Source organism: Cetorhinus maximus, unplaced genomic scaffold, assembly GCF_964194155.1.
Source record: "Cetorhinus maximus unplaced genomic scaffold, sCetMax3.hap1.1 HAP1_SCAFFOLD_214, whole genome shotgun sequence".
NCBI classification, from domain to species: Eukaryota; Metazoa; Chordata; class Chondrichthyes; order Lamniformes; family Cetorhinidae; genus Cetorhinus; species Cetorhinus maximus.
This window is the reverse complement of record NW_027596186.1, coordinates 1-27,500: the sequence shown is the minus strand read 5'-3', so window position 1 is coordinate 27,500 and position 27,500 is coordinate 1. Positions and strand designations below refer to the sequence as shown.

At 49.5% G+C, this 27,500-nt stretch overlaps 1 protein-coding gene across 1 annotated transcript in view; it reads right to left on the bottom strand.

The window, feature by feature from the left end:
• Nucleotides 1-23,899, bottom strand: part of emilin1b (elastin microfibril interfacer 1b) — a gene marked incomplete at its 5' end in the record, with an annotated part of 50,270 nt that extends 26,371 nt beyond the window's left edge. The window contains 3 exons of the mRNA XM_078535027.1: nt 816-3,005; nt 3,187-3,380; nt 23,774-23,899. Of these exons, the coding sequence (XP_078391153.1) occupies nt 816-3,005; nt 3,187-3,380; nt 23,774-23,899 (2,510 nt within the window). The remainder of the gene's footprint in view (nt 1-815; nt 3,006-3,186; nt 3,381-23,773) is intronic.
• Nucleotides 23,900-27,500: the final 3,601 nt, after the last annotated feature.

Here is a 27,500-nt window from a genome sequence, read left to right as displayed (position 1 = left end):
GGGACAGTGTAGAGGGAGCTTTACTCTGTATCTAACCCTGTGCTGTACCTGTCCTGGGAGTGTTTGATGGGGACAGTGTAGAGGGAGATTTACTCTGTATCTAACCCCGTGCTGTACCTGTCCTGGGAGTGTTTGATGGGGACAGTGTAGACGGAGCTTTACTCTGTATCTAACCCTGTGCTGTACCTGTCCTGGGAGTGTTTGATGGGGACAGTGTAGAGGGAGCTTTACTCTGTATCTAACCCCGTGCTGTACCTGTCCTGGGAGTGTTTTATGGTGACAGTGTAGAAGGAGCTTTACTCTGTATCTAACCCCGTGCTGTACCTGTCCTGGGAGTGTTTGATGGGGACAGCGTAGAGGGAGCTTTACTCTGTATCTAACCCCATACTGTACCTGTCCTGGGAGTGTTTGATAGGGACAGTGTAGAGGGAGCTTTACTCTGTATCTAACCCCATGCTGTACCTGTCCTGGGAGTGTTTGATGGGGACAGTGTAGAGGGAGCTTTACTCTGTATCTAACCCTGTGCTGTACCTGCCCTGGGAGTGTTTGATGGGGACAGTGTAGATGGAGCTTTACTCTGTATCTAACCCCGTGCTGTACCTGTTCTGGGAGTGTTTGATGGGGACAGTGTAGAGGGAGCTTTACTCTGTATCTAACCCCGTGCTGTACCTGTCCTGGGAGTGTTTGATGGGGACAGTGTAGAGGGAGCTTTACTCTGTATCTAACCCCGTGCTGTACCTGTCCTGGGAGTGTTTGATGGGGTCATTGTAGAGGGAGGTGAGTAGGTTTTTCTCCAATTATTCAGTATTACTCACCAATGAAGTCCTGACTTGTGAAATGGTGAATTTCAGTGTATATGTCAGCCACAGACTGATTCAGGGTTGTGATTTTCTGCTTCAGGAGTCCCAGGTGATTGTCCTGGATATTTTGCAACATCCCAGAGTGCATCTGCAGTGTGGTATTTAATTCCCGCTGGCAGTTCCACAGGCTGGAAACATGTCTATTTAAACCCTCCTTGATTTTCTCCAGACTCTGCGAAACTGAATCCAACTTGATGCAGATGTTCTCCAGTTTGGACACTCGTTGTCTAAGTCCTTCATTGGAGTCCCTGCATTCATCAATTTCCACCACCATGTGGCTACTGAACTTTCCTAACTCATTTTGGAAATTGATGAACTTATTGTTAGTGCCTTCAATGTGATCAATCATCTCTTCCTGGATCTTGCTGATATCTGTAATCAATCTGTTCGTGCTTTCAGAGAAACTTGTGTTCAGCATATCGGTATTGTGGCCTTGCTGATCGATAGAGTCTTGAAGGACCTTCAAGGTGCTATTGATTGAATTGAAGGTCAGTATGACATCTCTCAGCTCTCCGTGCATCGAGCCAAGTTCAACACCCAAATTGCCACCAAATATTCCAAGTCCGTTGAGGGTCTTATTGAAGGTTTCTATTTTAAATACCAGGTCCTTATAATATTTGGCAGGGTCCATAAGCCCCTCTTTTAACCTGGTTAATTCTTTCTGAATTGTTGAGCAAATGAAGCTGCAATTATTCTCGGAATGACCAACTCTTTCCTTCAATTTGTCGAACTCCTCGGTCAGTTTGCTAACTCGTCTGTCAGTTTCATTCCTACCCAGAAGGACTTCACCTTTAATGGTGTTGCACACCGTCAAACTGCTTTCAATGGAACTTTGTACTTTGCTCTCCAAATCCCTGAGGTTGGAGCTAATTTGGTCCACTTGTTCCTCATTAGAATGCATCATTGACCGTAGCTGTTTGACCTCCTGCCTAAACTGTTGCAGCATGTTCTTGAATGAATTGCCTTCCATAGTGAGGTTACGTATGCTTGACCCAATGTTTTGAATATGAACCTCATCCTTCAAAATCTTCCTCTGCAGTTTTGTTAAAATGTCCAAGATCTCAGAGGTATTTTGGCCATCATCGGTCACAGTGACATGGGGAGAGCTACAGATTTCAGCACAGCCACTGACAGCTACATGCACCTTGGATTCCAGCTCATGCACACTGGACACCACCGACAACAGGTTTTCTCCATCCCGTCCCACAATATTCTTCAACTTTGTAATGTCTTCACCTAAACCAGTGACTGTGTCTCGGACCCAATCATTAAAGGCTGTACCATTGCCCAGAATAGATACCACTGTGTTGACTCTCTCCTCATTTCCATTGATCCTGTCCCCAAATTCATGCCTCAGATTTTTGAGATGTGACATGAGACGCTTTTCAATATTTTTCTCAGTTAAGTTCAATCTTTGTTCAATATGTTGGAGCTGTTTATGGAACTGGTCATTCCACGGAGAGATACCCGAGGATGAGTGAAGAAGCTGCTGGTCCAACCTCTGATTCAAAGCCCCCACCACATCCGATAGAGACGTAAGCTTCCGCTCCACATCCTCCACCTTTGCTTTTGTGTTGTCTATTTCCCCACAGCAAGGGTTTGCCTCAGATCCAGGCATCCCACTTATGTGCTTATGAATACTTTCTATTAGATGCCGATTATGTTGCTCAGTGGCATTGAATATTCTGCCCAGTTCTCGCAGTCTCTGCGCATCTTCCTTCTGCTGCTGTCGGAGAAGTTCAATGTCCGCTCGACAGGAGAAACATGAATTCTGTACCCGGCGCTCCACCTCTCTCACAAGCTCTCCCTTCAGGTCCGACCATTTCTGGCCAGTCTCTGACTGGCCCCCAGCAGTTCCAGCTGGTTTGATTGTGTTTAAGAGGTCAATCTCATCATCATGCTCCTTTACTCTGTTGTCGATCTGATTGAGCTTTCTCTGAATCTCATTGATAGTCTCCTTCATGTCAGGGTGGGATGCTGCATCAGCTGGCTGCCTCCCGTTCATTGCCAGCTCAATTGCCTTCTGCATTTCCTCCTGGAATTTCTCATTCATTCCCCTAATGGTGGACTGAAGGTTGTGAATTTCCTGGCTCAATTTTTGAATCTTCTCTTCCATCTGATGGGATTTATCGGAATCTGTTCTGCCTGTAAAAGCATGAAATATAAAGACACCGGAAGCATTTGAGTGAACTGGGAGTCACCAGGAATTATGAAAAACAAAATGATAAGAATCAAGCTGTCCTTGGCTTGGGGATGTAGATGGGATCGATGAACCCCAAGGATCAGTGCAGACCAGTCCCGAATTGTCACTAACATGTTCACTTACCTTCAGCTGGTGACCCTGCTGATTGTCTTGTCCCAGATGGATGAGGCTGTCGTGGTCTAGGAGACACAACTTCAGTCTGCCCTGCTGGACCCATTGAACAGTCATCTCCTGAGTAACCATGGCAACACCTCCATTCCATTTCCGTAACCATTTTGTAGGCAATCTTGTATCGAGGTTTCATGAAGGAACGATAACTGCAAGGGACAATTCAGGAAAGAACAATTTCAGCACGGATGTACTCATGAAATTAACTCACACAAAGAACCAGGAACCAAATCAAAATAAACCTTACTCAGCCTCAACATGACCTCAGAAGCCAGGTCAATACCAGTAGTCACTCATATCACTGTCCGTGGAAACTGTAACCGTAAACACTCACATCACTGTCCATGGAAACTGTAACCGTAAACACTCACATCACTGTCTGTGGAAACTGTAACCGTAAACACTCACATCACTGTCCGTGGAAACTGACCATAAACACTCACATCACTGTCCGTGGAAACTGACCATAAACACTCACATCACTGTCCGTGGAAACTGTAACCGTAAACACTCACATCACTGTCCATGGAAACTGTAACCGTAAACACTCACATCACTGTCCGTGGAAACTGTAACCGTAAACACTCACATCACTGTCCGTGGAAACTGTAACCGTAAACACTCACATCACTGTCCGTGGAAACTGACCATAAACACTCACATCACTGTCCGTGGAAACTGTAACCGTAAACACTCACATCACTGTCCGTGGAAACTGTAACCGTAAACACTCACATCACTGTCCGTGGAAACTGACCATAAACACTCACATCACTGTCCGTGGAAACTGTAACCGTAAACACTCACATCACTGTCCATGGAAACTGTAACCGTAAACACTCACATCACTGTCCGTGGAAACTGTAACCGTAAACACTCACATCACTGTCCGTGGAAACTGTAACCGTAAACACTCACATCACTGTCCGTGGAAACTGACCATAAACACTCACATCACTGTCCGTGGAAACTGTAACCGTAAACACTCACATCACTGTCCGTGGAAACTGTAGCCGTAAACATTCACATCACTGTCCGTGGAAACTGTAACCGTAAACACTCACATCGCTGTCCGTGGAAACTGTAACCGTAAACACTCACAGCACTGTCCGTGTAAACTGTAACCGTAAACACTCACATCACTGTCCGTAGAAACTGTAACCGTAAACACTCACATCACTGTCCGTGGAAACTGACCATAAACACTCACATCACTGTCCGTGGAAACTGTAACCGTAAACACTCACATCACTGTCCGTGGAAACTGTAACCGTAAACACTCATCACTGTCCATGGAAACTGTAACCGTAAACACTCACATCACTGTCCGTGGAAACTAACCATAAACACTCACATCACCTTTTGCGGAGTCAGGAGGTGAGTTAAATGTCGCACGATTCCTAGCCTCTGACCTGCTCTTGTAGCCACAGTATTTATATGGCTGGTGCAGTTCAGTTTCTGGTCAATGGTAACCCCCAGGATGTAGATAGTGGTGGATTCAGTGATGGTAATGCCGTTGAATGTCAAGGGGCGATGGTTGGATTCACTCTTGTTGGAGATGGTCATTGCCTGGCACTTGTGTGGCGCGAATGTTACTTGCCACTTTACAGCCCCGGGCCTGGATACTGTCCAGGTCTTGCTGCATTTGGACATGGACTGCTTCAGTATCTGAGGAGTCACGAATGGTGCTGAACATTATACAATCATCAGCGAACATCCCCACTTCTGACCTTATGATGGAACGAAGGTCATTAATGAAGCAGCTGAAGACGGTCAGGACGAGGACACTATCCTGAGGAACTCCTGCAGTGATGTCCTGGAGCTGAGACGACTGACCTCCAACAACCACAACCATCTTCCTTTGTGCTGGGTATGACCCCAACCAGTGGAGAGTTTTCCCCTGATTCCCATTGACTCCAGTTTTGCTAGGGCTCCTTGATGCCACACTCGGTCAAATGCTGCCTTGATATCAAGGGCAGTGACCCTGGCGGAACCCAAACTGGGCGTCAGTGAGCAGGTTATTGCTAAGCAAGTGCCACTTGATAGCACTGTTGATGACCCCTTTCATCACTTCACTGATGATCGAGAGTAGACTGATGGGGCGGTAATTGGCCGGGTTGGATTTGTCCTGCTTTTTGTGTACAGGACATACCTGGGCAATTTTTCACATTGCTGGGTAGATGTCAGTGTTGTAGCTGTACTGGAACAGCTTGGCTAGGGGCACAGCAAGTTCTGGAGCACAAGTCTTCAGTATTATTGCCAGAATATTGTCAGGGCCTATAGCCTTTGCAGTATCCAGTGCCTTCAATTGTTTCTTGATATCACGTGGAGCGAATCAAATTAGCTGAAGACTGGCATCTGTGATGCTGGGGACCTCCGGAGGAGGCTGAGATGGATCATCCACCCGGCACTTCTGGCTGAAGATTGTAGCAAACACTTCAGCCTTATCTTTTGCACTGATGTGCTGGGTCCTCCACCATTGAGGATGGGGATATTTGTGGAGTCTCCTCCTCCAGTGACTTGTTTAATTGTCCACCATCATTCACAACTGGATGTGACAGGACTGCAGAGCTTAGACCTGATCCGTTGGTTGTGGGATCACTTAGCTCTGTCTATCACTTGCTGCTTATGTTGTTTGGCACACAAGTAGTCCTGTGTTATAGCTTCACCAGGTTGACACCTCATTTTTAGGTATGCCTGGTGCTACTCCTGGCATGCCCTCCTGCACTCTTCACTGAACCAGGGTTGATCCCCTGGCTTGATGGCAATGGTAGAGTGGGGGATATGCCTGGTCATGAGGTTACAGATTGTGTTCAAGTACAATTCTGCTGCTGCTGATGGCCCACAGCACCTCATGGATGCCCAGTCTTGAGTTGCTAGATCTGTTCGAAATCCATCCCATTTAGCACAGGGGTAATGCCACACAACACGATGGAGGGTATTCTCAATGTGAAGGCGGGACTTCATCTCCACAATGACTGTGCGGTGGTCACTCCTACCGATACTGCCATGGACAGATGCATCTGTGGCAGGCAGGTTGGTGAGGATGAGGTCAAGTGTGTTTTTCCCTCTTGTTGGTTCCCTCACCGCCTGCCGCAGACCCAGTCTAGCAGCTATGTCATTTAGGGCTCGGCCAGCTCGGTCAGTAGTGGTGCTACCGAGCCACTCTTGGTGATGGACATTGAAGTCCCTCACTCAGAGTACATTCTGTGCCCTTGCCACCCTCAGTGCTTCCTCCAAGCGGTGTTCAACATGTAGGAGCACTAATTCATCAGCTGAGGGAGGGAGGTACGTGGCAATCAGCAGGTTTCCTTGCCCATGTTTGACCTGATGCCATGAGACTTCATTGGGTCCAGAGTCAATGTTGAGGACTCCCAGGGCAACTCCTTCCTGACTGTATATCACTGTGCCCCCACCTCTGGCGGGACAGGACATACCCAGGGATGGTGATGGTGGTGTCTGGGACATTATCTGTAAGGTATGATTCCGTGAGGATGACTATGTCAAGCTGTTGCTTGACTAGTCTGTGAGACAGCTCTCCCAATTTTGGCACTAGCCCCCAGATGTTAGTAAGGAGGATTTTGCAGGGTCAACAGGGCTGAGATTTCCATTGTCGTTTCCGGTGCCTAGGTCGATGCCGGGTTGTCCGTCCAGTTTCATTCCTTTTTTGTGACTTTGTAGTGGTTTGTTACAACTGAGGGGCTTGCCCGGCCATTTCAGAGTCAACCAGATTGCTGTGGGTCTGGAGTCATATGTAGGCCAGTTGAGGTGAAGACGACAGATTTCCTTCCCTAAACAACATTAGTGAATCAGATGGGCTTTTATAACAATCGACAATGGTTTCATGGTTATCATTAGACTTTTAATTCCAGATTTAATTTGTGGTGAAATTCAAATCCAGGTCCCCAGATCATTACCCAGGGTCTGTGGGTTACTAGACAATTCCACTATGCCATTGCCTCCCCGACAATTAAACGATGGTTGTAAACTAGGAGGCTGCTTACAATGGCCAAATGGGCTCATTGATCATAGTATTTACAGATAAGGTGATCAGTAGGGCTGCATTTGGAGACCGAGCTCCCACGCTTTAACACATTTGGCATCCTCTTTTTGGGCGCCTCAAACATCATGGAGCTTCATGGCAAATATGCGCAGGAGGCTTCTGACCAGTGGAGAAAAACACTTCCTCTTCTGACACCAATTGAGTGCAACAGTGTGGTCGATGGGGCTCTGGAGAGAGCATCAGCCGTGGTTTGTGACTTGCCTGCAACACAGGCTGCTGTGTTTTGGCACCACATGAACTGGAGGTGAAATCGTTGAATACAGATAGGCATTGTAACAACACTCCTCAATTTCATAGAGATTATCAGGGGTTTCCATCTGGAAGGGCAGCCCTATCAGGCAATCAGAAAAGCTTTCGACAGCCCACATAACCACCAGTGCCTCTTCCTCAATAGTCACATACATTTGTTCAGTGTCTGTGAGAACTCTCGAAGCAAAATGGACAGGTTTCCTATCACAGTTCTTTTGCAACTGGATGAGAATTACCACTGAGGCCCATAGAGGTAGCATCGGTGTAAGGACCACAGGCAACACGGGATCAGAGTGCACCAGGACGTCTGAGGAGGCTGGGCAAGCTTTAATGGAATGAAAGGCCCCAGAACCATTGTGGGCCAAGTTAGGGATAAGCTCTCCCACCTGGTTTACCATCCCCAGGAAATGCTGTTGGTTGGGGAAAGTCAGTGATGGCCTTTGTTTTCTGAGGATCTACTGCACTACCACATTGGTGGACATTCCTTACCCTATGGTCATGTACAGCTCCTGTAGAACTATGAATGCAGATTTGTCCAGATGGCAGATAACACTTTGTTTGCCCCCAAGGATTGTTGATCTGGTACATTGGAGGCAGACGATGTGCTGAGAGGAATGTGGTTAAAGTAAAACCAAACAAAGGGTGTAATAAAGGTCATCAGGTGCCTCGATCCCTTGTCGAGGGGTATTTACCAAAAGCCACTGTTCGCATAGAGTTTCATAAAAAGGATGCTATTGGTGAGTTTCTACCGACAGCATCGAGTGGACTTCCTGTTGCACGGTTTTACTAAGCTGCATAAGATCTACACTGTGCTGGGGGTGGCCATTAGGCTTGGCAACGATGGCCAGGCCACAACACCAGTGGGTTGATTGTGTGATCAGGAAAATAAAGCCCCTGTGTAACATATGGTCAGGTTCCTCCTTAACCTTCAGCAATAAGAGGCGTGGTACTCTTCTAGGGGTGAGCAGACAGGCTGGCAGAGCATCTGGGAATAGAGAAATATGATATTCAGCTTTCAGCTTCCCTGGCCTGTGAAAAAGTCATGGGAATTCCTGACAGAATGTGACCCTGGTGTCGGATGGAAGAATCTCATTGAGTGTTTGTATGATGCCTAATTGTACATGCATGTTCCTGCCAAGTAGGGGTTTCCATGATCTGTCAGCCCTTTTGACACAATGAGGCGCTGATCTGCCCTTGGAGTTTGAGAGGGGAAGGCTGAAGAGGGATTGTGCAGAGCCATGTGAGGAGATCAGTCAGTACAGATACTCCTTTACCTGTGTCAAGTATGAAACATGTTGGGAACGCTCTGACCTCTAAACTGATGTACTAGGAGTCCTGGGAATACTGACAGCCTTTGCCTAGGAAGCATGAGAGAGATGTTAATTGCTGATGGCATCATCGTGTGTCTGGCTTTTTAGATTCTCTAATGAAGTAGAAACTCTGGAAATGTCCTGTCCTACCAAATTTGAAACACTCAGCACCACAAGCTGGGCAGCCCTGCCAATGTGCAGTTCCCTCGCGTTACAGCGCACACATTTCAGAATGAGCGCAGAGCAGTTTCTCACCCTTTGCTCTGTTTTGGTGGATTCAGCCTGACCAGAATTACCGAATGTGGCTCCACAAAAGAAGAGAAAGAACCGGCCTGAACTGGTTGTGGATATTTCTGATGGCAGCAATCTCCGTGCGAGTCTTCAAGGTTTGAAAACGAGTGGGGAAGGGGCAGTGACTTCCTGCAGCTTTGCCATCGCTACCCATCCACGATGAGTGTGTTGCCAGGACGATCAATAAGGCATCTTGGCAAAGTAAGACTGTGGGTGTTTGTTATGTGGCACCAACAATAGAATAAATTGGTGCCGCCACCACTACCATGTTGTAAAAGGTGCCAGGCCAGGACAGCAGCAAGGCAAATCTGAAGGTGTGCCAGGGTTTATTTACAGTGTGTGCAGAGTGAGTTATCGGGAAGGCACATCGTCCCTCTGGGCAACCTACAATACCTGGCACACAACTGCCTGATGCCAGTGTCACATCATTTATCCCACAGATTAGCATATCCATTCTGTTAACCTTTTACACTACATATGGGCACTCTTAACTGTAAACACTCACATCACCATCCGTGGACACTGTAGCTCTAAACGCTAGCACTGTCCCTGGAAATTGTAAACGTAAACACTCATTACTGTCTGTAGCCCAAACAATCATATCACTGCCCATGTGCACTGGAATTCTAAACACTGGCACTGTCCATGGGCACTGTAACTACACTGCATGTGAGCACTGTAACTGTAAACACACTGCATGTGAGCACTGTAACTGTAAACACACTGCATGTGAGCACTGTAACTGTAAACACACTGCATGTGAGCACTGTAACTGTAAACACACTGCATGTGAGCACTGTAACTGTAAACACACTGCATGTGAGCACTGTAACTGTAAACACACTGCATGTGAGCACTGTAACTGTAAACACACTGCATGTGAGCACTGTAACTGTAAACACACTGCATGTGAGCACTGTAACTGTAAACATTGCTACCATCAGCAGGCACTGTAACTGCAAACATCACTGTCCTTGGGCACTGCAAATATAAACACAATGTCCCTGGGCACTGTAACTGTAAACACTGTCACTGCCTGTGGGCACTATAACTGTAAACACTCACATCACCAGTGATGTAGCGGTATTGTCACTAGACCAGTAATCCAGAGCCCCAGGCTAATGTTCTGGGGACACGGGATCAAATCCCACCTCAGTAGCTGTTGGAATTGTAAAGTTAGTCTCAGTAATGGTGACTGTGAAACTATCATCGATTGTTGTAAAAACCCATCTGGTTCACTAAGGTCTTTAGGGAAGGAAATCTGCCGTCCGTGCCTGGTCTGGCCTACATGTGACTCCAGACCCATAGCAATGTGGCTGATTCTCAACTGCTCTCTGAACTGGCCTAACCAGCCCCTTAGTTCATGGGCAATTAAGGATGGGCAACAAATGCTGGACTTGTCAATGATGCCCACATCCCATGAAAGAATAAATTGTATACCATCTGTGGGCACTGTAACGGTAAACATTCACATCACTGCCCATGGGCAGGTTTTACTTATCCTTTCACAGGATGTGGGCATCACTGGCTAGGCCAGCATTGCCCACCCCTAGTTGCCCTTGAGAAGGTGGTGGTGAGCTGCCTTCTTGAACTGCTGCAGCCCATGTGGTGTAGGTACACCCACAGTGCTGTTAGGGAGGGAGTTCCAGGACTTTGACCCAGCGACAGTGAAGGAACGGCGATATATTTCCAAGTCAGGATGGTGAGTGACTTGGAGGGGAACTTCCAGGTGGTGGTGTTCCCATCTATCTGCTGCCCTTGTCCTTCTAGATGGTAGTGGTCGTGGATTTGGAAGATGCTGTTGAAGGAGCCTTGGTGAATTCCTGCACTGCATCTTGCAGATGATACACACACTGCTGCTACTGTGCATCGGTGGTGGAGCGAATGAATGTTTAAATTGATGGATGGGGTGCCAGTCAAGCGGGGCTGCTTTTTCCTCAATGGTGTCGGGTTTCTTGAGTGTTGTTGGAGCTGCACTCATCCAAGCAAGAGGAGAGTATTCCATCACATGATATTTTCAATCTAATGGTAACCCCCAGGGTGTTGATAGTGGGGAATTCAGTGATGGTAATGCATTGAATGTCAAGAGGTGGTGGTTGGAATCTCTCTTGTTGGAGATAGACATTGCCTGACACATGTGTGACGTGAATGTTACTTGCCACTTATCAACCCAAACCTGGATATTGTCCAGGTCTTGCTGCATTTGGACATGGACTGCTTCAGTATCTGAGGAGTCGCTAATAGTGCTGAACATTGTGCAATCATCAGCGAACATCCCCACTTCTGACCTTATGATGGAAGGAAGGTCATTGATGAAGCAGCTGAAGATGGTTGGGCCGAGGACACTACACTGAGGAACTCCTGCAGTGATGTCCTGGAGCTGAGGTGACTGACCTCCAGCAACCACAACCATCTTCCTTTGTGCTGGGTATGACTCCAACCAGTGGAGTTTTCCCCCTGATTCCCATTTACTCCAGTTTTGCTAGGACTCCTTGATGTCACACTTGGTGAAATGCTGCCCTGATGCCAAGGGCAGTCACTCTCATCTCACCTCAGGAGTTCAGCTCTTTTGTCCATGTTTGGACCAAGGCTGTAATGGGGTCAGGAGCTGAGAGGCCCTGGCGGAACCCAAACTGAGCATCAATGAGCAGGTTATTGCTGACTGAGTGCTGCTTGATAGCACTGTTGATGGCATCATCCATCACTTCACTGATAATGGAGAGTAGACTGATGGGACGGTAATTGGCCAGTTTGGATTTGTCCTGCTTTTTGTGGACAGGATATACCTGGGCAATTTTCCACATTGCCGGGTAGATGCCAGTGTTGTAGCTGTACTGGAACAGCTTGTCTAGGGGCACGGCAAGTTCTGGATCACAAGTCTTTAGTACGATTGCTGGAATGTTGTCAGGACTCAGAGCCCTTGCTGTATCCAGTGCTTTTAAGTTACACACTTTGGTAGAAAAGACAGGAATACAGAGTATTTCTTAAATGGTGAGAAGCTGGGAAGTGTTGAACTTCAAAGAGACTTGGATGTCCTTGTTCACGAGTCATTGAAAGCTAACATGCAGGTGCAGCAAGCAGTTAAGGAGGCAGATGGTATGTTGGCCATTATTACAAGAGGATTTGAGTATAGGAGTAAAGATATCTTATTGCAATTGTATAGAGCCTTGGTGAGACCGCACCTGGAGTATTGTGTACAGTTTTGGTGTCCCATATGCTCTAATTTTGTTAATTCATGTTAACTCTGCCCAATCCTACCGTATTTTCCAAGTGTCCTTTATCACATCCTTTATTAGACTCTAACATTTTCCCTACAACTTATGTCTGGCTAACAGGTCTGTAGTTCCTCATTTTCTCTCTCCCTCCTTTCTTAAATAGTGGGATTACATTTGCCAAAGAGGGAGTGCAATGAAGGTTCAACAAATTAATTCCTGGGGTGGAGGGATTGTCCTATGAGGAAAGATTAAATAGACTGGGCTTTATTCTCTGGAGTTTAGAAGAATGAGAGATGATCTCATTCAAACATACAAAATTCTTACAGGGCTCCGACAGGGTAGATGTAGGAAGGGCGTTTCCCCTGCTGGGGGTGGGGAGGTCTAGAGCCAGGGGACAGAGTCTCAGAATAAGAGGCAGACCATTTAGGACTGAAATGAGGAGGAATTTCTTCACTCAGAGAGTGGTGAATCTTTGGAAATCTCTGCACCAGAGGGGTGTGGAGGCTCAGTCATTGAATATGTTCAAGACTGAGATCGACAAATTTCTACATATTAAAATCATCAAGGGAGACGGAGATAGTGCAGGAAAATAGTGTTGAAATAGATCAGCCATGATCTTACTGAGTGGCGGAGCAGGCTCAAAGGGCTGAATGGCCAAATCCTGCTCCTATTTCTTATGTTCAGTCATTTCTTGATATCATATGGAGTCAATCGAATTGGCTGAAGACTGGCGTCTCTGATGCTGGGGACCTCCGGAGGAGGATCATCTACTCTGGCTGAAGATGTTTGCAAATGCTGAGCTCCTCCATCATTGAAGATGGGGATATTTGTTTAGCCACCATGACTGGAAGTGGCAGGACTGCAGAGCTTTGATCTGATCCATTAGTTGTAGAACCATTTAGCCCTGTCTATTGCTTGCTGCTTCCACTGTTTGGCACGGAGGTATATCCCTGTTGTAGCTTCACCAGGTTGACACCTCATTTTTAGGTATGCCTGGTGCTGTTCCTGGCATGCCCTCCTGCACTCTTCATTCAAACAGGGCTGACTCCCTGGCTTGATGGTAATGGTAGAGTGGGGGATATGCCGGGCCATGAGGTTACAGATTGTGTTTGAGTACAATTCTGCTGCTGCTGATGACCCACAGCACCTCATTGTTACCCAGTCTTAATTGGCTAGATATGTTCAAAATCTATCCCATTTAGCACGGTGGTAGTGCCACACAACACGATGGAAGGTTTCCTCAGTGTGAAGATGGGGATTCATCTGGTGGTCACTCCTACCGATGTGTCATGGACAGATGTATCTGCGACAGGCAGGTTGGTGAGGATGAGGTAAAGTGTGTTTTTCCCTCTTGTTGGTTCCCTCACCGCCTGCCGCAGACCCAGTCTAGCAGTTATGTCCTTTAGGACTCGGTCAGCTCGGTCAGTAATGGTGCTACTGAGCCACTCTTGGTGATGGACATTGAAGTCCCTCACTCAGAATACATTCTGCCTTCATCTCCACAATGACTGTGCGGTGGTCACTCCTACTGATACTGCCATGGACAGATGCATCTGTGGCAGGCAGGTTGGTGAGGATGAGGAAAAGTGTGTTTTTCCCTCTTGTTGGTTCCCTCACCGCCTGCCGCAGACCCAGTCTAGCAGCGATGTTATTTAGGGCTCGGCCAGCTCGGTCAGTAGTGGTGCTACCGAGCCACTCTGGGTGATGGACATTGTAGTCCCTCACTCAGAGTACAATCTGTGCCCTTGCCACCCTCAGTGCTTCCTCCAGGTGGTGTTCAACATGGAGGAGCACTGATTCATCAGCTGAGGGAGGGAGGTACGTGGCAATCAGCAGGTTTCCTTGCCCATGTTTGACCTGATGCCATGAGACTTTATGGGGTCCAGAGTCGATGTTGAGGACTCCCAGGGCAACTCCTTCCCGACTGTATATCACTGTGCCCCCACCTCTGGTGGGACAGGACATACCCAGGGATGGTGATGGTGGTGTCTGGGACATTATCTGTAAGGTCTGATTCCGTGAGGATGACTGTATCAGGCTGTTACTTGACTAGTCTGTGAGACAGCTCTCCCAATTTTGGCACAAGCCCTTAGATGTTAGTAATGAGGGCTCCGCAGGGTTAACAAGGCTGGGACTGCCGTTGTCATTTCTGGTGCCTAGGTCAATGCCGGGCGATCCATCTGGTTTAACAGTTTGATACAACTGAGTGGCCGGCTCAGCTGTTCCAGAAGGCATTAGGAGTCAACACATTGCTGAGGGTCTGGAGTCACCTAACAGCCATTTTCCTTCCCAAAAGATGGATTTTCAAGACAATTGCTTTTAATTCCTGATTAATTAATTGAATTTAAATTCCACCAACTGCTGTGGTGGGATTTGAAGTCAAGTCCCCTGGGCCTCTGGATTACGAGTCCAGTGACTTTACCACTACACCACCAATACCTGCAGCCAATCACATCACTGTCCGTTAGCACTGTACCCCAAATACTCACATCACTTTCCACTGCTACTGTACCCCAAATACTCACATCACTGTCCACTGGCACTGTACCCCAAATACTCACATCACTGTCCGCTCGCACTGTACCCCAAATACTCACATCACTGTCCACTGGCACTGTACCCCAAATATTCACATCATTGCCCAAAGGCACTGTAACCCAAATACTCACATCACTGTCCACTGGCACTGTACCCCAAATACTCACATCACTGTCCACTGGCACTGTACCCCAAATACTCACATCACTGTCCAATGGCACTGCACCCCAAATACTTAAATCACTGTCCACTGGCACTGTACCCCAAATACTCACATCATTGCCCAAAGGCACTGTAACCCAAATACTCACATCATTGCCGAAAGGCACTGTACCCTAAATACTCACATCATTGCCCAAAGGCACTGTAACCCAAATACTCACATCACTGTCCACTGGCACTGTACCCAAAATACTCACATCACTGTCCGCTGGCACTGTACCCCAAATACTCACATCACTGTCCACTGGCACTGTACCCCAATTACTCACATCACTGTCCGCTGGCACTGTACACCAAACACTCACATCACTGTCCACTGGCACTGTACCCCAAATACTCACATCATTGCCCAAAGGCACTGTACCCCAAATACTCACATCACTGTCCGCTGGCACTGTACCCCAAATACTTACATCACTGTCGACTGGCACTGTACCCCAAATACTCACATCACTGTCCACTGGCACTGTAACCCAAATACTCACATCATTGCCCAAAAGCACTGTACCCCAAATACTCACATCACTGTCCACTGGCACTGTACCCCAAATACTCACATCACTGTCCACTGGCACTGTACCCCAAATACTCACATCATTGCCCAAAGGCACTGTGCCCCAAATACTCACATCACTGTCCGCTGGCACTGTAACCCAAATACTCACATCATTGCCCAAAGGCACTGTACCCCAAATACTCACATCACTGTCCACTGGCACTGTACCCCAAATACTCACATCACTGTCCACTGGCACTGTACCCCAAATACTCACATCATTGTCCGCTGGCACTGTAACCCAAATACTCACATCATTGCCCAAAGGCACTGTGCCCCAAATACTCACATCACTGTCCGCTGGCACTGTGCCCCAAATACTCACATCACGGTCCACAGGCACTGTAACCCAAATACTCACATCACTGTCCACTGGCACTGTACCCCAAATACTCACATCACTGTCCACTGGCACTGTACCACAAATACTCACATCACTGTCCACAGGCACATTACCCCAAATACTCACATCACTGTCCACTGGAACTGTACCCCAAATACTCACATCACTGCCCACAGGCACTGTACCCCAAATACTCACATCACTGTCCACAGGCACTGTACCCCAAATACTCACATCATTGTCCGCTAGCACTGTACCCCATATACTCACATCACTGTCCGCTGACACTGTACCCCAAATACTCACATCATTGCCCAAAGGCACTGTACCCCAAATACTCACATCATTGTCCAATGGCACTGTACCCCAATTACTCACATCACTGTCCACAGGCACTGTAACCAAAATACTAACATCACTGTCCACAGGCACTATCCCCCAAATACTCACATCACTGTCCACTGGCACTGTATCCCAAATACTCACATCACTGTCCACTGGCACTGTACCCCAAATACTCACATCATTGCCCAAAGGCACTGTACCCCAAATACTCACATCACTGTCCGCTGGCACTGTACCCCAAATACTTACATCACTGTCCACTGGCACTGTACCCCAAATACTCACATCACTGTCCACTGGCACTGTAACCCAAATACTCACATCATTGCCCAAAGGCACTGTACCCCAAATACTCACATCACTGTCCACTGGCACTGTACCCCAAATACTCACATCACTGTCCACTGGCACTGTACCCCAAATACTCACATCATTGTCCGCTGGCACTGTAACCCAAATACTCACATCATTGCCCAAAGGCACTGTGCCCCAAATACTCACATCACTGTCCGCTGGCACTGTAACCCAAATACTCACATCATTGCCCAAAGGCACTGTACCCCAAATACTCACATCACTGTCCACTGGCACTGTAACCCAAATACTCACATCATTGCCCAAAGGCACTGTGCCCCAAATACTCACATCACTGTCCGCTGGCACTGTAACCCAAATACTCACATCATTGCCCAAAGGCACTGTACCCCAAATACTCACATCATTGCCCAAAGGCACTGTACCCCAAATACTCACATCATTGCCCAAAGGCACTGTACCCCAAATACTCACATCACTGTCCACTGGCACTGTACCCCAAATACTTAAATCACTGTCCACTGGCACTGTAACCCAAATACTCACATCATTGCCCAAAGGCACTGTAACCCAAATACTCACTTCCTTGCCCAAAGGCACTGTACCCCAAATACTCACATCATTGCCCAAAGGCACTGTAACCCAAATACTCACATCACTGTCCACTGGCACTGTACCCCAAATACTCACATCACTGTCCGCTGGCACTGTATCCCAAATACTCACATCATTGTCCACTGGCACTGTACCCCAATTACTCACATTACTGTCCGCTGGCACTGTACCCCAAACACTCACATCACTGTCCACTGGCACTGTACCCCAAATACTCACATCATTGCCCAAAGGCACAGTACCCCAAATACTCACATCACTGTCCGCTGGCACTGTACCCCAAATACTTACAGCACTGTCCACTGGCACTGTACCCCAAATATTCACATCACTGACCACTGGCACTGTAACCCAAATACTCACATCATTGCCCAAAGGCACTGTACCCCAAATACTCACATCACTGTCCACTGGCACTGTACCCCAAATACTCACATCACTGTCCACTGGCACTGTACCCCAAATACTAACATCATTGTCCGCTGGCACTGTAACCCAAATACTCACATCATTGCCCAAAGGGACTGTGCCCCAAATACTCACATCACTGTCCGCTGGCACTGTGCCCCAAATACTCACATCACGGTCCACAGGCACTGTAACCCAAATACTCACATCACTGTCCACTGGCACTGTACCCCAAATACTCACATCACTGTCCACTGGCACTGTACCCCAAATACTCACATCACTGTCCACTGGCACATTACCCCAAATACTCACATCACTGTCCACTGGCACTGTACCCCAAATACTCACATCACTGCCCACAGGCACTGTACCCCAAATACTCACATCACTGTCCACAGGCACTGTACCCCAAATACTCACATCATTGTCCGCTGGCACTGTACCCCAAATACTCATATCATTGTCCGCTAGCACTGTACCCCAAATACTCACATCATTGTCCGCTAGCACTGTACCCCATATACTCACATCACTGTCCGCTGACACTGTACCCCAAATACTCACATCATTGCCCAAAGGCACTGTACCCCAAATACTCACATCATTGTCCAATGGCACTGTACCCCAATTACTCACATCACTGTCCACAGGCACTGTAACCAAAATACTAACATCACTGTCCACAGGCACTATACCCCAAATACTCACATCACTGTCCACTGGCACTGTATCCCAAATACTCACATCACTGTCCACTGGCACTGTACCCCAAATACTCACATCACTGTCCACTGGCACTGTACCCCAAATACTTAAATCACTGTCCACTGGCACTGTAACCCAAATACTCACATCATTGCCCAAAGGCACTGTACCCCAAATACTCACATCATTGCCCAAAGGCACTGTACCCCAAATACTCACATCATTGCCCAAAGGCACTGTACCCCAATTACTCACATCACTGTCCACTGGCACTGTACCCCAAATACTTAAATCACTGTCCACTGGCACTGTAACCCAAATACTCACATCATTGCCCAAAGGCACTGTACCCAAAATACTCACATCACTGTCCACTGGCACTGTACCCCAAATACTCACATCATTGTCCGCTGGCACTGGAACCCAAATACTCACATCATTGCCCAAAGGGACTGTGCCTCAAATACTCACATCACTGTCCGCTGGCACTGTGCCCCAAATACTCACATCACGGTCCACAGGCACTGTAACCCAAATACTCACATCACTGTCCACTGGCACTGTACCCCAAATACTCACATCACTGTCCACTGGCACTGTACCCCAAATACTCACATCACTGTCCACAGGCACATTACCCCAAATACTCACATCACTGTCCACTGGCACTGTACCCCAAATACTCACATCACTGCCCACAGGCACTGTACCCCAAATACTCACATCACTGTCCACAGGCACTGTACCCCAAATACTCACATCATTGTCCGCTGGCACTGTACCCCAAATACTCATATCATTGTCCGCTGGCACTGTACCCCAAATACTCACATCATTGTCCGCTAGCACTGTACCCCATATACTCACATCACTGTCCGCTGACACTGTACCCCAAATACTCACATCATTGCCCAAAGGCACTGTACCCCAAATACTCACATCATTGTCCAATGGCACTGTACCCCAATTACTCACATCACTGTCCACAGGCACTGTAACCAAAATACTAACATCACTGTCCACAGGCACTATACCCCAAATACTCACATCACTGTCCACTGGCACTGTATCCCAAATACTCACATCACTGTCCACTGGCACTGTACCCCAAATACTCACATCACAGTCCACTGGCACTGTACCCCAAATACTTAAATCACTGTCCACTGGCACTGTAACCCAAATACTCACATCATTGCCCAAAGGCACTGTACCCCAAATACTCACATCATTGCCCAAAGGCACTGTACCCCAAATACTCACATCATTGCCCAAAGGCGCTGTACCCCAATTACTCACATCACTGTCCACTGGCACTGTACCCCAAATACTTAAATCACTGTCCACTGGCACTGTAACCCAAATACTCACATCATTGCCCAAAGGCACTGTACCCAAAATACTCACATCATTGCCCAAAGGCACTGTACCCCAAATACTCACATCATTGCCCAAAGGCACTGTACCCCAAATACTCACATCATTGCCCAAAGGCACTGTACCCCAAATACTTTACATCATTGCCCAAAGGCACTGTACCCCAATTACTCACATCACTGTCCGCTGGCACTGTACCCCAAATACTCACATCACTGTCCACTGGCACTGTACCCCAAATACTCACATCATTGCCCAAAGGCACTGTACCCCAAATACTCACATCACTGTCCGCCGGCACAGGACCCCAAATACTCACATCATAGCCCAAAGGCACTGTACCCCAAATACTCACATCACTGTCCACTGGCACTGTACCCCAATTACTCACATCACTGTCCACAGGCACTGTACCCCAAATACTCACATCATTGCCCAAAGGCACTGTACCTCAAATACTCACACCACTGTCCACTGGCACTGTAACCCAAATACTCACATCATTGCCAAAAGGCACTGTACCCCAAATACTCACATCACTGTCCACTGGCACTGTACCCCAAATTCTCACATCATTTTCCGCTGGCACTGCACCCCAAATACTCACATCACTGTCCACTGGCACTGTAACCCAAATACTCACATCACTGTCCACAGGCACTGTACCCCAAATACTCACATCATTGCCCAAAGGCACTGTAACCCAAATACTCACATCACTGTCCACAGGCACTGTGCCCCAAATACTCACATCACTGTCCGCTGGCACTGTGCCCCAAATACTCACATCACTGTCCACAGGCACTGTAACCCAAATACTCACATCACTGTCCGCTGGCACTGTACCCCAAATACTCACATCACTGTCCACTGGTACTGTACCCCAAATACTCACATCACTGCCCACAGGCACTGTACCCCAAATACTCACATCACTGTCCACTGGCACTGTACCCCAAATACTCTCATCACTGTCCACAGGCACTGTACCCCAAATACTCACATCATTGTCCGCTGGCACTGTACCCCAAATACTCACATCATTGTCTGCTGGCACTGTACCCCAAATTCTCACATCACTGTCCGCTGGCACTGTACACCAAATACTCACATCACTGTCCACAGGCACTGTAACCCAAATACTCACATCACTGTCCACAGGCACTGTACCCCAAATACTCACATCACTGTCCACTGGCACTGTACCCCAAATACTCACATCACTGTCCACAGGCACTGTACCCCAAATACTCACATCACTGTCGGCTGGCACTGTACCCCAAATACTGACATCATTGCCCAAAGGCACTGTAACCCAAATACTCACATCATTGCCCAAAGGCACTGTAACCCAAATACTCACATCACTGTCCACTGGCACTGTAACCCAAATACTCACATCACTGTCCACTGGCACTGTACCCCAAATACTCACATCATTGTCCGCTGACACTGTACCCCAAATACTCACAACATTGCCCAAAGGCACTGTACCCCAAATACTCACATCATTGTCCACTGGCACTGTAACCCAAATACTCACATCACTGTCCACAGGCACTGTACCCCAAGTACTGACATCACTGTCCACAGGCACTGTACCCCAAATACTCACATCATTGTCCGCTGGCACTGTACCCCAAATACTCACATCATTGTCTGATGGCACTGTACCCCAAATTCTCACATCACTGTCCGCTGGCACTGTACACCAAATACTCACATCACTGTCCACAGGCACTGTAACCCAAATACTCACATCACTGTCCACAGGCACTGTACCCCAAATACTCACATCATTGTCTGCTGGCACTGTACCCCAAATTCTCACATCACTGTCCGCTGGCACTGTACACCAAATACTCAGATCACTGTCCACAGGCACTGTAACCCAAATACTCACATCACTGTCCACAGGCACTGCACCCCAAATACTCACATCACTGTCCACTGGCACTGTACCCCAAATACTCACATCACTGTCCACAGGCACTGTACCCCAAATACACCATTGTCCGCTGACACTGTACCCCAAATACTCACATCATTGCCCAAAGGCACTGTACCCCAAATACTCACATCATTGTCCACTGGCACTGTAACCCAAATACTCACATCACTGTCCACAGGCACTGTACCTCAAATACTCACTTCATTGCCCAAAGGCACTGTAACCCGAATACTCACATCACTGTCCACTGGCACTGTACCCCAAATACTCACATCACTGTCCACTGGCACTGTACCCCAAATACTCACATCACTGTCCACTGGCACTGTACCCCAAATACTCACATCATTGCCCAAAGGCACTGTAACCCAAATACTCACATCACTGTCCACTGGCACTGTAACCGAAATACTCACATCATTGCCCAAAGGCACCGTACCCCAAATACTCACATCACTGTCCGCTGGTACTGTACCCCAAATACTCACATCATTGCCCAAAGGCACTGTACCCCAAATACTCACATCAATGTGCACTGGCACTGTACCCCAAATACTCACATCACTGTCCGCTGGCACTGTACCCCAGATACTCACATCATTGTCCGCTGGCACTGTAACCCAAATACTCACATCATTGCCCAAAGGCACTGTACCCCAAATATTCACATCATTGCCCAAAGGCACTGTACCCCAAATACTCACATCACTGTCCACAGGCACTGTGCCCCAAATAATCACATCAATGTCCACAGGCACTGTACCCCAAATACTCACATCATTGCCCAAAGGCACTGTACCCCAAATATTCACATCATTGCCCAAAGGCACTGTACCCCAAATATTCACATCATTGCCCAAAGGCACTGTACCCCAAATACTCACATCACTGTCCACTTGCACTGTACCCCAAATACTCACATCACTGTCCACAGGCACTGTACCCCAAATACTCACATCACTGTCTGCTGGCACTGTACCCCAAATACTGACATCACTGTCCACTGGCACTGTGCCCCAAATACTCACATCATTGTCCGCTGGCACTGTAACCCAAATACTCACATCATTGCCCAAAGGCACTGTACCCCAAATACTCACATCACTGTCCACAGGCACTGTACCCCAAATACTCACATCATTGTCCGCTGGCACTGTACCCCAAATACTCATATCATTGTCCGCTGGCACTGTACCCCAAATACTCACATCATTGTCCGCTAGCACTGTACCCCATATACTCACATCACTGTCCGCTGACACTGTACCCCAAATACTCACATCATTGCCCAAAGGCACTGTACCCCAAATACTCACATCATTGTCCAATGGCACTGTACCCCAATTACTCACATCACTGTCCACAGGCACTGTAACCAAAATACTAACATCACTGTCCACAGGCACTATACCCCAAATACTCACATCACTGTCCACTGGCACTGTATCCCAAATACTCACATCACTGTCCACTGGCACTGTACCCCAAATACTCACATCACTGTCCACTGGCACTGTACCCCAAATACTTAAATCACTGTCCACTGGCACTGTAACCCAAATACTCACATCATTGCCCAAAGGCACTGTACCCCAAATACTCACATCATTGCCCAAAGGCACTGTACCCCAAATACTCACATCATTGCCCAAAGGCACTGTACCCCAATTACTCACATCACTGTCCACTGGCACTGTACCCCAAATACTTACATCACTGTCCGCTGGCACTGTACCCCAAATATTCACATCATTGCCCAAAGGCACTGTACCCCAAATATTCACATAATTGCTCAAAGGCACTGTACCCCAAATACTCACATCATTGCCCAAAGGCACTGTACCCCAAATACTCACATCACTGTCCACTGGCACTGTAACCCAAATACTCACATCACTGTTGGCGGACACTGTAACCCAAATACTCACATCACTGTTGGCGGACACTGTAACCCAAATACTCACATCACTGTCCACTGGCACTGTAACCCAAATACTCACATCACTGTCCACTGGCACTGTAACCCAAATACTCACATCACTGTCCGTGGACACTGCAGCTGCCCCCATCCACAGGGCTGATACTCTGGTTTGATGTATGTTGCTATGCCATCCTCTATAGCACAGGACACCACCCGTGTCACTACATAGGCACACCAGTTCCTGTTGAACACAAGGGGAGAGATTAGCTCTAGACTCCAACATCTGAATCCATTGTTAACAATATTTTGAATGGCTGGTTTATGAGTTGGTGTTTTGGCACAGCAGATAGCAAACGCTGAGCTGCTCAAATCCCAGAGGGAACTTGGAACAGGTGCCATTACCTTCCTTGCAATTTGTATTTTTATTTCGAGATGTGTGCCTTGAATTCAATAGTAGCAAGGTCATTGAGTCTTAGAGACTTTTTACAGAACTAAATTAAACGTTTACTAATAAAAGAAATGATTTTAAGCACATACATAGGTCTACAAATTGCTACTATGATAACTCCTAGCTCCCCCAATTAACCTGACTCCCAGTTTCATCTCCATTAAGGCAGCAGTAAAACAACATAGATTTCAACCGACCCGGGCAAAGCGCCCAATACCACACACATTCCCACTTTTTTACCTATCACTGACTCTTCCTGTTCTACCTGGACACAAACCACTGGTTTTTCCTGTGCCTGAACCTCAGAACCCACAGTACTTTTACTTCCACAACTTTTCTGCACTCCAATAATTCCAACAGATTTTCCCTGTAATTTCCAACACTCTGACTTTGTGTCCAACTTTATTACAATGAAAACACCTCAATTTTTGAATGTCACTCCTACCCTCAGCACCTTCCTTTTTAGTCTGAGAAAAAACTTCCTGGGAATTTTCACCTACTCCTCTTCTCTGAATAGCCACCTTCCCACTTTCTGTCCTTCTCTGAATTAAAAGGGTGATGATAGAAGGTTTAGCTCTATGAAATAATTCCACTTGTCTCTCCCCCTCCCCCTCCCCTCGTGCTCCCCTCCCCCTCTAATCCCCTCCGCCTCCCTCCCCACTCCCATTGTCTCCCTCACCATCTCTCCCCCTCACCCTCCCCCTTTCACACATCTCTCCCTCTCACTCCCTCCACTCCACCCTCTCTCACCCTCCCAATCTCCTCTCTCTCCTCCTCCCCTCCTCTTCCTCCCTCTTCTCCTCCCCCTCCCCTGCACCACCTCCCTCTCTCACCCTCCCCTGCACCCCCTCCCCCTCTCTCACCCTCCCCTGCACCCCCTCCCCCTCTCTCCTGCTCCCCTTTCCCTTCTCCCCTCTCCCTCCACCCCCTCTCACCCTCCCCCTCCCCTCCCAATTCCCCCTCTCTCCTACTCCTCCCCTCTCCCATCTCTTCTCATCCCCCTCCTCCTCCTCCCTCTTCCCCTCCCACTCCCTCTTCCCCTCCCCTGCACCCCCTCCTCCATCTGCTGCCCTTCCCCCTCTCTCTCTCTCCCCTTCTCCTCACCCTATCTCTCCCCCTCCCCTACTGACCTCCGCACCTCTTCTCTCTCTCTCCCTCCCCTACCCCACTCTCTCTCCCCCCGCACCCCCAACTGCTCCCTCTCCCCTCACACCCACCCTCTCTCTCCCACCCCCTCCCCATCTCTCACCTGCCCCTCCCCCTTCTGTCCTCCACTCCCTCTCCCCAATCTATCTCCCTCGCTCTCTCCATACACTATCTCTCCCTCCACTCCCTCGCTCAGCGCCATCCTACCCTGGTCCCTCCCCTCGCTCCCTCTCTGTCCCTCCCCTCGCTCCCTCTGTCCCTCCCCCCTCCCCTTCCCACCCTCTCACCCCTCCCTCCTTTTGCTTCCCTCTCACCCCTCTCAGCCTCCCTCTCTACCCCTACCTCCCTCCCTCTCTCTCTACTGCTCCCTCCCTCTCAGCCCCTCTTCCCCCCCTTTCTACCCCTTGCTCCCCCCTTTCTTCCTCTCCTTCCCCCTCCTTCCTCTCTCCGCCCACTCCCAAACCCTCCCTCCCTCTCTCCATCCCTTCCTCGCTCCCCCTCTCTCCCCATCCCTCCCCCCAATCTCCCCCCTTTCCCTCCCCACTCTCCCTTCATTCCCCCCTCGCTCCCTCACCCACCCTCCACCCCTCTCTACCCCTCCCTACCTCCCAACCCGCTTCTCTCCCTCCCCCTCTCCCGCCATCTAGTCTCCTTCCCTCCTCTCACCCTCCTCCCTCTCCCTCTCCTCCCCTACCCCTCCCACACCCTCTCTCTGTACTCCACTGTCACCCCTCCCTCCAACCTACTGCCTTCCATGACTCCCTCCCCCTCTTTCCCCATCCTTCCTCCTTTGGCACTCTCTGCCCATCTTCCTCCCTCCCTCCTTCCCCCTCCTCCTTCCCCCCTCTCCCGCCCCCTTGGTCCCTCTCCTTCCACCTTCCCTCCCTTCCCCCCTCACCCCCTTCCCCACTGTCCCCCTCCCTCTCTCCACCCCTTTCCCCTCCACCCCTCTCCCTCTCCCTCTCCCTCACTCACGCCTTCCCTCCCTCGCCCCCCTTCCTCACTCCCTTCAGTCCAGCCCTCCCTTTCTCGCCCAATCTCCCTCCCCTCCATCCCTCCCCCTCTCCCTTCCTGCTTTCCCCCCTCCCTCCTCCTGCTCCCTCCTGTCCCTAACCCCCTCACCCCCCCACTCCCTCCCTCTCTCCCCCCCTCCCTCCCTCTCTCCCCCCCTCCCTCCCTCTCCCCCCCAACCCTCCCCCTCTCCCCCCCCACCCTCCCCTCTCTCTCCCCCCCACCCACCCTCTCTCCCCCTCCCACCCTCACCCTCTCCCCCCCCACCCTCCCCTCTCTCTCCCCCCCCACCCTCGCCTCTCCTCCCCCCCCACCCACCCACCCTCTCTCCCCTCCCCCCACCCTCTCTCTCTCCCCCCCACCTCCCCCCCTCCCGCTCCCTCCCTCCCCCTCTGCCCCTCCCACCCTCCCCCCCACTCTGCCCCTCCCACCCTCCCCTCTCTCCCCCTCCTATCCTCCCCCTCCCCCCCTCCCCCTCTCCCTCTCCCCCCCCCCCCCTCCCCCTCTCCCCCTCCGACCTTCCCCTCTCCCCCCCCCACCTTCCCCTCTCCCCCCCCCACCTTCCCCTCTCCCCCTCCCACCTTCTCCTCTCCCCCTCCCACCTTCTCCTCTCCCCCCACCTTCCCACCCTCCCCCTCCCTCTCTCCCCTCTCTCCCCCCATCCTTCTTCCCCCCCCACTCTCTCCTTCCCTCTTTCGTACCCCCTCTTCCTCCTTCTTTCCCCCTCCCTCTCCCCCCTCCCTCCCTTTACCCTCTCCCAACTCCCCTCCCCCCACACTCTCCCCTCCCCCTTCCTCGACCCTCTCTCACCCTCCCACTTCTGCCCCCCTTTCCTGCCCTCGCCCCTCTTCACCCTCTTTCCCCCTTCCCACCTCCCCTTCCCCTTCCATTCCCTCTTCCCCCATCTTCCACCCCTCCATCCCCACCCTCTTTGCCCCCTTTCCCCCTTCCTCCCACACCCCTTCCCCCTCCCCCCCAACCCCCCTCCCCCCACCCATCCCCCCTCCCCCCACCCACCCCCCCTCACCCCTCTCTCCCTTCCCACTCCCCCTTCCTCCCTTCCCCTTCCCCTCCCACTCCTTCCCTCCTCCTCCCTTCCCCCTTTCACCACCCCCCCACCGCTCACCCCCTCTTTTCCCTCCCCTCCCCCTCCCCCTCTTCTTCCCCCTCCCCCCTCTTCTTCCCCCTCCCCCCTCTTCTTCCCCCTCCCCCCTCTTCTTCCCCCTCCCCCCTCTTC